The sequence below is a fragment of the Tinamus guttatus genome, unplaced genomic scaffold (assembly GCF_059628265.1).
Source record: "Tinamus guttatus ecotype Peru unplaced genomic scaffold, ASM5962826v1 Tinamus_guttatus_pri_ptg000274l, whole genome shotgun sequence".
Classification (NCBI taxonomy): domain Eukaryota; kingdom Metazoa; phylum Chordata; class Aves; order Tinamiformes; family Tinamidae; genus Tinamus; species Tinamus guttatus.
The window spans coordinates 224,699-237,376 of record NW_028288808.1 but is presented as its reverse complement, the minus strand read 5'-3'; the positions used below and the strand labels follow the sequence as shown (position 1 = coordinate 237,376).

General features: G+C 39.0%; 1 protein-coding gene across 2 annotated transcripts in view; it reads right to left on the bottom strand.

Moving 5' to 3' along the window:
- Positions 1-9,386, bottom strand: part of ZFR (zinc finger RNA binding protein) — a 37,111-nt gene extending 27,725 nt beyond the window's left edge. For both annotated transcript variants that reach the window (XM_088527284.1, XM_088527285.1), the window contains exons 1-2: positions 9,303-9,386; positions 8,907-8,991 (exon numbers count right to left, since the gene is read on the bottom strand). In XM_088527284.1, the coding sequence (XP_088383410.1) occupies positions 8,907-8,991; positions 9,303-9,339 (122 nt within the window). In that variant the 5' untranslated portion in view covers positions 9,340-9,386. The remainder of the gene's footprint in view (positions 1-8,906; positions 8,992-9,302) is intronic.
- Positions 9,387-12,678: the final 3,292 nt, after the last annotated feature.

The following is a 12,678-nucleotide window of genomic DNA, read 5'->3' as shown; positions in this document are numbered from 1 at the left end:
CTAGGCACAATTTAAAACCACAGAGTAAGTTAGGTTGAAATAGGCTTTGGAGGTCAACTGGCCTAATCTCACATGCAAAGAACAGTCAACTTCGAAGTCAGATTAGGCTTCTCAGGGCTTTGGCTAGTCAGGTTCTCAGCATCTCTAAAAATGGAGATTCCATCACTTCTCTATACACTGTTTCACTGTTTGAGCACTCTTTTTGTGTAAACTTTTTCCTTACCTCATTAAAGCTATAATTTCAAATTAATTCTAGATCAGCATTTGTTTCCTTAAAGCCAATTCAGTTTTTGATCACTCCACTCATGTGACAACTTCATATGAAAATTCTTGTTAGTTTTGACAAACCTTGATTGTCAGAACAAAATTAAAGCATCCCTCTTTTTGAGGCATTAGTGCTGAAGGACTTTGCAGCTTCAAATTGTACTCCTGCTGTATTGCTCTAGTGGTAACTCCTCTACCAGTTATTTTGATTGAAATGCATTTTATTTATTACACTTTTTAAAAAAAGCTTACCAGTAAGAATGCTTCCTCATCACACTTACTTCTATTCTCTAGGAACAGCACAATCTCCAATACTCATCTTCCAGTTTGCACTCTTATTTCAATGTGCTTTCGTGCCAGCCACGGCCAGTTCTACATGTTGCCCTCAAGTGTTTGGCTCCAGGTTACACAGATGTGTTTAGCGGTGGATACCTTAGCCTGGCCTCTTAGCTGATTTCTTCAGTCTCTCCCTACCCCTCCAAAACTGCTAACATGCACAACCTCGTTTCTCCAAATTCTTTGCTTCTTCCTCTCAAGTAACATTGCCCCTATTTAATCATTTTATATCCTGATGTATACCTAGCTTGCTCTTGTCTTCCATATCCTACCTAAAGAAGCTCAGTAGCAGGAGAATAAATTACTCATAATTGCCGTACCGCAGTACCACATATTATTAAATACCACTATATTATTAAACCTCCTAGATAAGACTGACTGCAGTCAACTCCTTGGAGCACATAAAAGAAAGCTTTCCCAGGACATGTGGGTGTTTTGCTCTGATATTTTATAACCTGAACATAGGACTGAGATCACAGCTACTTTCACCGTGTCAACATTTAATATTGTTGTGTACATTCGCAATTAACGATTTTCATGAAGAAGCTGTGAAGATCTACCCAATCCTACACTGCAAGAACAGTGGCAGTGTTTAGAATGATGTAAACAACAACCAAATTAAAAAAAAATAAAAAAGTATAATTCTAGGCAGATATTCAGCCTGATGAATTCCAGCCTGAACACTTACATTTGTCTAAGATTTATTTAAAAAGGAAGAGCAACAAAAAACATATCCTAAGAATAAGCTCTCAAAATAGGTAGCATCAGGTAACCTTACCTGGAAGTGAGCACTATTCCCCCATGTCTACCACTTACTTATTAGAAGAACTAAATTAATTTCATATTTCTGCCGGAAATTTTTGCTTCCCTTTTCAGACAGACAGACAGACAGAAAGACAAAAAAAAATCAAGAAGCAATTAAAAAGCAAACCTCTCCTGTATGAAGAGATCTTTGCCAAGGAAACTGTAACCATGTTTTTTGATACACTTTGGCATATATGACTATACGAAAGAGCGTTGGCAGAACGTTTGAAATTATTTTAACTCAGAAGTTAGCTAGGATGCAGAAGCTGCTGATTACCAGCATTATTGAAGCATTGGTGTCCACTTAGCAAGTCTTTGTTCCCTATTTCTTAAAATATACAGGTTTGTCCAATTCAAATAGCTATGTAAAATGTTTGTGGATGAGCAAAATTTTTTCACAAAATCGGGCTTAGAAGCAAATTTGTATTATAATTATTACATCTAGTACATTAGTTACTTTTAAAAACTAACACCGATAAAAGCATTGAATTTCCAACGACTTTTATCAGCTCAATAATTACAGAGAATAATTTCTGAAAAACAAATAATGAATTCTCTTCTAGAGGTTTCCTGTTCTCCTGCTTCATTTCCAGCTGTTGACATTTTCTATTAACAAAGTATTGAGACTGACTTTGTAAAAAACAAAAGAGTTAACCTTCTAAGTGTTTTTTTGTTTGTTTAATTCTCAAAGTTAACAATAGCAAGAGAATGCAAAACTGACATAATGCTATGTGCCTAGGTAATCACTTCAGACGACCTGAGACTATAAGACATATTATTTCTTACAGTTAGCATATATGTGAAGTAGGAAGTGCATTAAAAAAATTCTAATAAGGCACATGTAACAATCACTACCACAGAAATCCATTACCAGAAAAAATGCAGTCTATTTCCATGAGGATACATAGCATGTGAGACGTATTTATGCAGCATTCAACACAACAGCTAAATGTTCCTTATAAGCCTTGCTTTTTACCACATAAACTAATGTAACTGTGTAATAAGTGCAATTCATACTCACATGCACGCAAGGCATACAAAACAAAAGATCTCTCGCATGTGTCTATGTAAAACCAACACAAAGACTTTTAACACTGTTCGTATTCCAGCTGCATTTAGAGTGCCAAAAAATGCTCTTAAAAAAAGTACTATTTTGATCTGTAGCTAAGATCAGGATTAAAAATCTATTTTGTCTCTATTCAAACTGTGAGCTTCCTCAAAAAAATCACAACTCCAAAAATATGTTGCTTCTAGGTTCTATGATGCAAAAAAAGTGAATTTTAGGATAGCTTAGCAAGGCATTTAGGCTATACACACCAGACACACACACAGACACACACACAAACACTAATTTGTAACGTGCACGAGTAGCTTTAACTAGGGGTGAAGACTAATCAAGTCTTACTGATTGGAATCAAACTTCTAAGAATATTTTATAATATAATTTATGATATCAGAGTACAAAAAATAAATTTGATGACTGCATTTCTCAAATTTCATAGGCTATTCTATCAGTAACAAAATAGCAAAGCTCTATTTAGAAATATGATTTTGGAGTATTTTTTACTAGAATGTGAAGATTTAAACAAGTATGACCAAACTATCCAAAATCTGTAAGCACTGACAACATATCTTTTTAGAATTATATTGAAAATTATCAATTTCTAATTTTATAATTTTGTGAATAGAACACTTCCTAATGCAATTCACTGGGATACCCAAGGGAGATCTGAAGGTACATAAATGCTCAATCCGCTCTTGCAACCTGACAAATTTTAGTAGCTCATATTTACAACATAATTCACATATTTAACATATGATATTGCCTAATTACATTTGGCTTGAAAAAGGAAGCCCCTTGTAGCATTTTTAAGCTTCCCTTTCCCTTCTCTTAAAGTTTCCTTGTGTCATTCCATTACGAACAAAAAAATACTTATTGCAATTGGATATATTGGCAATATATACCAGCAATTACTAATCTCAAAGATGAATAATCTTATGCTTTCATTACATTCTTCCTGCTTTTTAATCTGTACATTTATTCTCACTACCCGATTTAAATCCAATCAAACTACAACACTTCCCTCCCGTGATGCTTGCTGTGAATCACAAAAGTGGCTTAAAGCACGTGGTACTACACGTGCCTTGATTCAACTTCTCTCTACTCAGTTACACACAATGGTTATCTCACTGTCTATATTGCTGTCCCTTATCTGTACCAAAACACGGATTTTATTTATTTAGTAACGTAGTTAAAAGCCATGTTCACAACAATAGCTCAAGACAAATGAGATGCTAACAATTAGAAGTTTTTCAGGTAGATGTAAAATTTTCCCCGTTTAAAAAAATTGCAAAAAAACTTCCCTAGCAAGGGAAATTGTATTCAGCTCCTAAAGCAGTCTGTATTTGCTGCCGTAAGTCCCAACTTAGCTTTTCCAGGTATCAATAACACAGCTACTCTTTTCCCTGCCATTGCTCCATTTAAATAACAGACAAAGATTTGCACATCACTCTGTATCAGAGTTAAACTGTAAGTAACCATTCAAACATAAAACTATAGAGGACCTCAATACTTTTAGTAGGAAAGCTTCCCCCAATGCTTGGTCCTTAAAAATGTAAGCCTGTTGGAAACTTGCAGACTTTCCTCTTAAAAGCAACAGATTACAGAGGTACCTTTCCTGCTCAGTCACCACCTCTCTGTGGCTCCGTGTCATTAGCTCACGCTGGCAGAGAGCCCGTGTTAACAAACCCAAGGCTCTTCACCTCCTTTTGAGACTGGTACCTCACTGATTTGAAAATAAGTCTATCAAAATCTCTGTGTAAATAACACTAGTTTATTGGTGCCTTCTTCTGTGTATCAAGTAAGCTAGATCAGCTCGTTTAAGATGGCAATTAAAGGCAATATAGATTGAACAAAGGAGAAGCAGTATGATGCATCTCTCCCATATTAACTGAAGTCTCTTCTGATAAAAATACATAACCTTTAAACAGGACGCAACTCAAGACAGCAGTGGCATAAAAAAATCATGGAAAAGGCATTTGGAATTTTTACATTAAAATGGGGGTAGGTTTCTCCTAATGGTAATATCCTGAATAAATTAATTTCCCGGGCATTTCAGAGTGGGTTTTTACACCACCATAAGAAGAATAAATATCTTTTTCCTAACACAAGTTTAAATCTAGTAGTAAAACTTCATTTCAGAAAAAGACTTGACTCCTTCTCAGTACTGTCCTTATACTTACACTTGTCCACCAGCGTAAGTTTGCACTATGTTTAGCAACACTTTAAACCTGAGCAACTGGGCCCGTGTGGATTACACCCCTAACACCTCAAAGGTTGAAGGCTTTTGGAATCATGATTCAGGTAAAGAACAGATAATTGGGGCAGACTCTGATAAGACTATAGTAAAGGTAGTTAAAAACAGTAGCATGCAGGAAAACACAACAAACAAAAGAAAAGCCCAACCTTTTCACACTGGCAAACCTATCCACCACACATCTCCCCTTGCCCATTTGTACCATAGCGTTGAATGTCTGGTAACACCCTGCACTGCGCTTGGATGCCAAACTAGCTATAATAGCAGGAGTTCACTTTCATTTGGCTGAGAAAGACTGCATCTTTAAACTCACAGCATCATCCTATGGACCTGAACAGCTACAATTGTTTCCTCTGGAAAGGCTCCAAAGGCTCATGATGCTGAGTTAACAGTAATGCTACTTGAGGGTACATATACTGCAATTCAAAGTTACCAAAGCCCTTCTAACTACTCAATAATCTCCAGTCTATGATCTGTCTCATTAGGAGTGACTAAGAAGAAACTCAAAATTATTTTTATCTTCTTAAAAGATACCAAGGATGCACAAGGATGATTAAATGGGACCACCACATTTGCTGGCAAACAAAAACTCACTTCCCTGTCAGAACTTTTCTCTATACTCTCATCTCTCCACCAGCACCCCCTTAATCCAAACAGCCAACAATAAAATAAAAGGATAACTATGACCCTCCCTAGCATGAAATTAAGAATACTACTGTTTTGACACATGACAGATATTCCAAAATCAGACCGTTCATTTCAAATCAAATACGGACTCATAGCTGCTCAGGTGATTTGTGTGCACCCGCCTATCCAGCCAAAGTGGGCTGGCACCACCAAATTTCATATTTATTTGGAAATCCTAAACAAATGGATTAATACAGTTATTTCAATAAGTAACAGAAGAGTTTAACATTGCATTCAAGACATTACATCCTAGTACAACCACTAGCAAAAAAGCACAAATTGTAATAGTAACAAAATACTCGTGAAGTTTCCTTTATAAGTATTTGCATAATCTACTGCTGCTCTCATTAAGTCATGCTATTACTCCATAGTTCCCATAAAGAATTTTGTATGTAAGGGTAGCAGGAAATTTTACGCTGTGGCAATACCAAAGGAACAAGAATGCTTCTAATCCATTATTTATAGATTTAAAGGCCACTTAGCTCTTTTGCTGCCTTTGATTAAATATGAAGTGAGGCAAGACTTCAAACATACTATACGAAAAATAGGATTTATGAACAAATATGAACACTCTTTCTTCTACTCCCTTTCTTCTTATTTAGTGTTAAGACTATACTCCTTGGAGAAATTTTAATTTACTCTTCACATGAAGAAAATATGACTATTTCAAGGATCTACAATGGACATAGCTAAACTCGATTTACAGCAAGATGTAAAGTGACTTCTATTCCAGTAACAGCTTCACTGTCTTTTAACTGTTATTTTTAAGATGTAACTTCCATGGATCCAGTATTTCTAATATGTGACGTCTTCACTGCTTTTAACATGGACTAGAATATTGTCAGTTTGATAAAGGGATATTCTCACAGGGTTTATATTGGTTTCCTATGGGTCCAGAACTAAATAGTGAAAAACACAACTACAAACTCCTCATTTAATTGGTACGGCAGACTGTCCTCTTTGAAATAATTTCTTATAAACTATTTAGACTCTCTTCCTCTGACAAGAAGTTATTTTCTTCTGCAATTGTCAGCTGAATATTTAACAGTTTCATACTTTAAGATAGTCGAAGAAAGGCCCATATCCTAAAAAGAATTTCACACAGATTTTTGCACTTTGTCACAGATGTGCTGAAACCAACAGGATCCTATATATATATATATACATATATGCATATATATATATACACATGGAGAGAGAGAGAGAGAGAGCACTGAGTAAAATTCCTTTAAAGATCTACCAATTTTACTACTTGGTATAAAATTTAGATCATGGGGACTTCTGGCTGGTATACATCAAAACAGTAAAATTTTGTAGATTTGAGGCCCACCTATTATTCACTGATGGATGGATGTGGACAGATCATCCTGCGTAATCTGTGATACTTCGAATGCTGTAAGCAATCTTACAGGGCTTATTATAATATTAAATCTTTTATTACCTTCCTCTGCCTCCATCATCTCTTTCTAAAATATACTGGGGTGGAATATACACTTTGCAGCACACAGTAAATAAGCTAATATGAACCACCCAAATCTGCCTTAAGAAGTTAAGTTCTCTGTTCTGATATTCATTTTCACCAAAATCCTTAAAATTTTTATCACGAGCATAGAATCATAGAATGCTTAGGATTGGAAGGGACCTCTAGAGATCATCTAGTCCAACTCCCCTGCACACGTAGGGTCACCTAAAGCACGTGGCACAGGACTGCGTCCAAGCGGGTTTTGAAGATCTCCAAATCTTGGAGCATGAGATGCTCCAAGTAATTCTTGTATTTTTGGCTCAAAATATTGAGGTCTGCTATATATTATGGAGTGTTTTAACAATTGCTATGCCTCTTCACTTGAGATTCTATGAATATACAAATCATTTAGATGACACAGTATCTTTCACTAATCTATACACAGAAGAATATCTTGCAGTTTTGACAGGAAAGGAAAAAACTTCTTTTGATCAGTTTTTCCATAGTTTCCATAGATCAAGAACACATTTCAGATTAACTATGAAAAGAGGTTTCCGCTTAAGCATTATTGCTATTAAAGTTTTTATATAACAACTCAAAAGGGAATTTTGCATGAGTTGTTGCTTTAGACGAATTACTCAGGTTCTTAAGTCTATAGACTTCCCACCCACAAGTGAAAAGGAATAATCCTTTTTAAAAATTAGTCTCCATGTCTCAGCTATACACATATGAATCTCTATAACTAAAGATAATTTTTCTTACAAAACTTGCCCCCACAGAGATAAATAAAACTATCTTTGCTAGCTGGAATCTCCTTTTTCCCCTGGGATGACCAAATCTCAAGTTTCACAGCATTTCTCAAGTAGAACATATTGTCAGCACCTCATCAAAAAAAGAACTAGAAGATTTTCCATTTTAATTATTACATATTGCTAACAACTGAAAATGATGTACTTCAAGTCCATTTCCAGGAAAAAAAAAAATGCAAGTGCAATCTCAGGAGTCAAGACCTCTGAAAAATTCTTTCTCTTAAATTATCTAAATTGGGTAAGTTTGATCATGCAGTTAACAGCAGCATATATTGGCATTAGTTTGTTAATTAGCTTGCATATGTTTGCTTTCTTCTTCTTTATTATTATTGTTTTTTTAAAAATGTAAACCAAGAGTTAGGAGTCAGGGATGGTCTTTATTACAGATTCAATACTATAAATTCAAACGGGTGCTTCAATATGCTACTCTAATATAAGTCAAATCTGTAAAATTTTTCCTGGTGATATCTAGTCTTTGCTAAATCAACAATTCACAGAAAGTATGACACTTATTGTTATTTATAGCACTTATTATTACTTGTTAAACACTGATGTACAATCTTTGACACACAAGGACTAAGGCAGTACATCATTATATGATGCACAGTTACAGGTTCCCGAACTCCACCATAAGACCTCCTCCTGCTCTGAGATATCTGAGTAAGGAACATTTCTGAGTGGCACTGGGCCTCTGCAGTATGTGATGTAGCTTCCTAGATAGGATTATGTTAGTTCTAACATCACTTTAGTGGAATGACAAAGCCCCCTGATTTGCTTCCCCCTTATCCACCCTATCTCCCAGAGTTTGCGTGGGTGTTATTTTAGGTTACGTTAACAAGGGCTCCTTCCTCCGGCACTGACTGGAGCGGGGAGCGAAGGCTCTGGGGCGCGATCCCCATCCTCCCTGGAGGAGAGACAGGAGACGGCAGCTCGCCGGTGATGCTGCCTGCAAGTGGCCATTTTATTTTAAGGGCCTCGGGACCTGCTGCTGATCCCCATGCTTCCCCTCCCCAGGGAGGGCAGTACGGAGAGCACAGGGCCCCCCCCCAGGGGCGGCTGGACAAGCGCGGGGGTCCCCGGCGGGGGTGCCTGGGGCAGTGGGCAACAGAAGGGCCCCCATGGCTCGGGCAGCGGCTCCCGTCGCCCCAGGGGGCGGGCGGATCCCGGCCGGGGCCACGGGAGCGGCGGGGCGGGGCAGGGTAGGGCGGGGAGGGTCGCGGCCGTTACCTGTATTGGGCAGCAGCCCCGCTATGGGTGAATCCGAAGTAGTTGCCGGTGGCCATTTTGGCATCTTCTCCCAGCCGGCTGGGCACTGTGGCGGCGGGAACCGAGAGGCGGCGGCGGTGGTCGGGGCCATGACAGGAGGCCCGGCAGGAGGAGAGGGCGGGGGGTGAGGGGGGGGGGAATAGGAGGCGGAGGAGAGGGAAGGAGGGGGAGGAAGAGACGAGGACAGACAGAGCGCGCGAGCGCCCGGTCAGACGCGGCGCGCGGGACCCCCCGCCCCTACCCCCCGTCACCGCTCCCCCCCCCCCGCCCCGCACGCGGGCGCACCCCCTCCCCCCGCGCCGCTCAGCCGCCCTCCCTCTCCGCGCACACACAGACACGCGAGGCGCCGTTACTCACCATAGGTGAACGAAACTACCGGGCATATGGGAATCATGGGTCCGAGCGGGCAGCGACAGCGGCGGCTGAACTCTCAACTCTCACCCTCACCCCCCCCCTCCCTCCCTCCTCCTCCTCACCGCCGCGCTCGCTCCCTTCCCCCCACCCACCCACCTACGGCGACAACGGCGGAGAGCTGCCAGGCCGCCGCCGCGCGCATGCGCGAGATGTGCGCGGGGGCCGCTGGGAGTTGTAGTGCAGCCCACGGCGGCCGCTCCGCCTTCCGCCCGCACGGCAGGGCGCGCGGAGCCGCCGCCCCCGGGAGGCCGCGCGGCCTGCACGCGCGCATGCGCGGGATGTGCAAAGGTTCTCGGGAGGGGTAGTTCGTCCGGCCAGGGCCCGCGCCTGGCGCAGGCCGCCATGCGCCCTGCCCCGGCGCGTTGCTCCCTCTCACCCACCAACATGTGCACGGGGCTGCTTAGGCAACGTCTTTAAATACGTTTGCCTCACCTATGTACGCCACCGGCACTACGGTGCACGCTTAAACTAAGCAAGACTCATAAAATGCTCGCTTCCAGATTACTTCCAAATGGATATGGATTAATCCAAAAGTGATTTTGGAAGTCTCTGTTTTTTCCACAAGGGCTTTTTGCAAATAAGCCGCAACTACTCAAAAACGTGCCTACTTGCGATTGTTTACAAGTCTCATGAAAGATCCCAAAGCACTAGCAGTCTTGTTGGGCTGTAAGACACCAACAGAAACTTGTGTTCATAGCGCAAACGAAAAATGGAAGCCATTTCTCACCTGAACATAACGTGCTTGCCAATACAGATAACATACAGTTCTGCACATGCAAACGCCCCTGCCAACTCACTGAAAGTGACATAAGAGCTTTGCATTTCTGGTCAATGTACTTTTTCTATTATAAAAATCGGTAAAGACATTTCAGTGCTACTACTTTGAAAGATAAAAGAGAGCCCTAATCCTCAAGCAAAACCCAAGAGCACTTCCAAGGAGGGCTGTGGACACATCCTTCGCAGAAGATCGTATCGGTGTGTGACCTGTGTCACTACATCCTCAGTGGGTCTTGGAACACCTAGGTGAGACATTTATCCCTCGTTGTTTTGATTAAAAATGTTCATAATTACATCTCTGGATCACGTATGTGGACAAAAAAAAAGAAGGAAAAAAGAAATTGAGGTTTTCTTTGATCCAAAGACTTTCATGTTTTTGCAGTTACATATATTCTTATATACTGATAAATATACAGCATTCAATGCACATTTTGTTAAAAATATAAGACTATATGTATACATACACACATGGCTATTTACACACCTTTTAAACCTGTAATACTAAAGTTTTAATTTTTAAGTGAGTAGACTTGTAGTTGCATATTTTTTTCAGAACTGATTATGTGAATTTGGAACATTTACTCATTTCTTGCAATCTTTCGCTCCAAAAGTTAAGAGGGGGGGAGGGAAAAAAGTTTTCTTATTCTCAATACTGATTTGTGTCTTAGGTTTTGTAATTTCTCAGTACAAGTCATTTCTAGGAGCCCTAGTTCAAATATTCCATTCTATATTTTGTGATCTCAACTCTGCATATATCTGTGCATAACCTCCCATTTTGCAGCCTGATACAGCTGAATTTAAGGAAAAAAAATGATTACTGTTCCCAATTAATTTTGGATATTGAATCTTCAGTGCATATATCACTTTAAAGAGATTATAACATAACACTTTAGGAGTCATATTTATCAAGAGGGATAGGACAAAACATTAAATATTTCCCTTTTTTCTTGAAAGAAAGAAAAAAAAAAAAGCAGAGCATTACTGCAGATGAAGTGTTTTCCATCAGCAATTCCCTAGTAAGAACGTGATGCTTCTTGGTGAACCGTTATGTAACATCTCTTACTGTTACTACTAGCTTGCAGGATCAGGTTTGTAGTCTATACTTAAAAAAACCTCATCGGATTATAAAACAAGATTGCATCTCTGCATGACACGTGTATCAGATTGGCCACAAATAAAACAGTAATAAGTTCACATTGGATCCTTTAGGGCATTTTGACCTTTTCCTTTTTTCTATCTTTACCTGGAATGAAAATGAATGGAATGATAAACTGCAAAGCGTGTGAAGGGAGGAGTTAGGCAACAAAAGACTTACTAAAATATTCAAAAGATTTTTTATCATATATGAAAAATAAACCTCTCCATTTCTGTCCCTGTTAAAATTACAGAAGAATAGCTAAGGATTTCCAAAATGAAAATATGAATCAGAAGATAAAACTTCACTTTGTTATGAAATAGTGAAGCTATGCCATTTCTCTGAAGTTCAACAAGTCTAAAAATATCATGGGGAAAAAAAAAAAGGCAAGCTAACATTCAGAAAAACAAATCTTTGAACTTCATTTTATGCATATGAAAGGACATCTCCAACATACGGTTAAAATAAATCAACATTTGACACGCAGTACCATCAATCTTACTATTTTACTTTAACATCCAGGTTGTAAGTGTCTCCTGCAGTTACCACAAGACTGCAAAAGGGTAGTTGAAATGCAGTGGATAAAAGACTAAACCTCTTCCACCCTCCCTATCAGCCACTAAAACTGAGCAAACATAGACTTTTTTTTTTTTTTTGTATCCCAAGCAGGTAAGATTCTTTAGTGGCAACCTTGCAGATATTTAAGCACTAGATTCTCAGCTGCACTTTGTTTGACCACCAGAGGGCAGGGCAGCAGAATATTAAATAGATTAGATCTTTCCTGTGCAGTAAGGAAAGAGCATCCTAACCAAAACTGCACATCTTTTCCTCAGAGAGTCATTCAGTATTTAGTACTCTGTTTGTAATTCCTTATGCTATATATCAGCATCAGGACTCCAGTGCCATCTTCCTACTTGGAGCTTATTTCAGATAGCTATACAGACCTAAGGAATTCACTACTTTATCAAGAACACTGTAAATTACTCTTCAACTGGTAAGGAAAAAGACTAAATAGATATAAATGATTAAAACAAAACAAAACTTATCTTTTAACAACAGGTTTTGAAAGTTGAATGGTGATTGTATCAACACATATTTTAATAAATGATTAAATCATATATGAAATTAACAGTGTTTACAATACTAAAGTGCAACATAAAAATAAACAACATCCCAAAATTGAAGTATAACACAAAATTATATAACTGTTAATGCAAACTCCAAATACATGTCACACACAGGAAACAAATTGGCTATGGTACAGAAACAACAGTATATCCTAGTAATATCCTTTACTGTTTCTTTCCTGACACTGTAGTAAAATTAGTATCTTTATTACAGGCCAACTTCTCCTTCATCGTCCACTTTTTTTTCCCCTGACCTTTTATATTATTTTCATTCTGAATG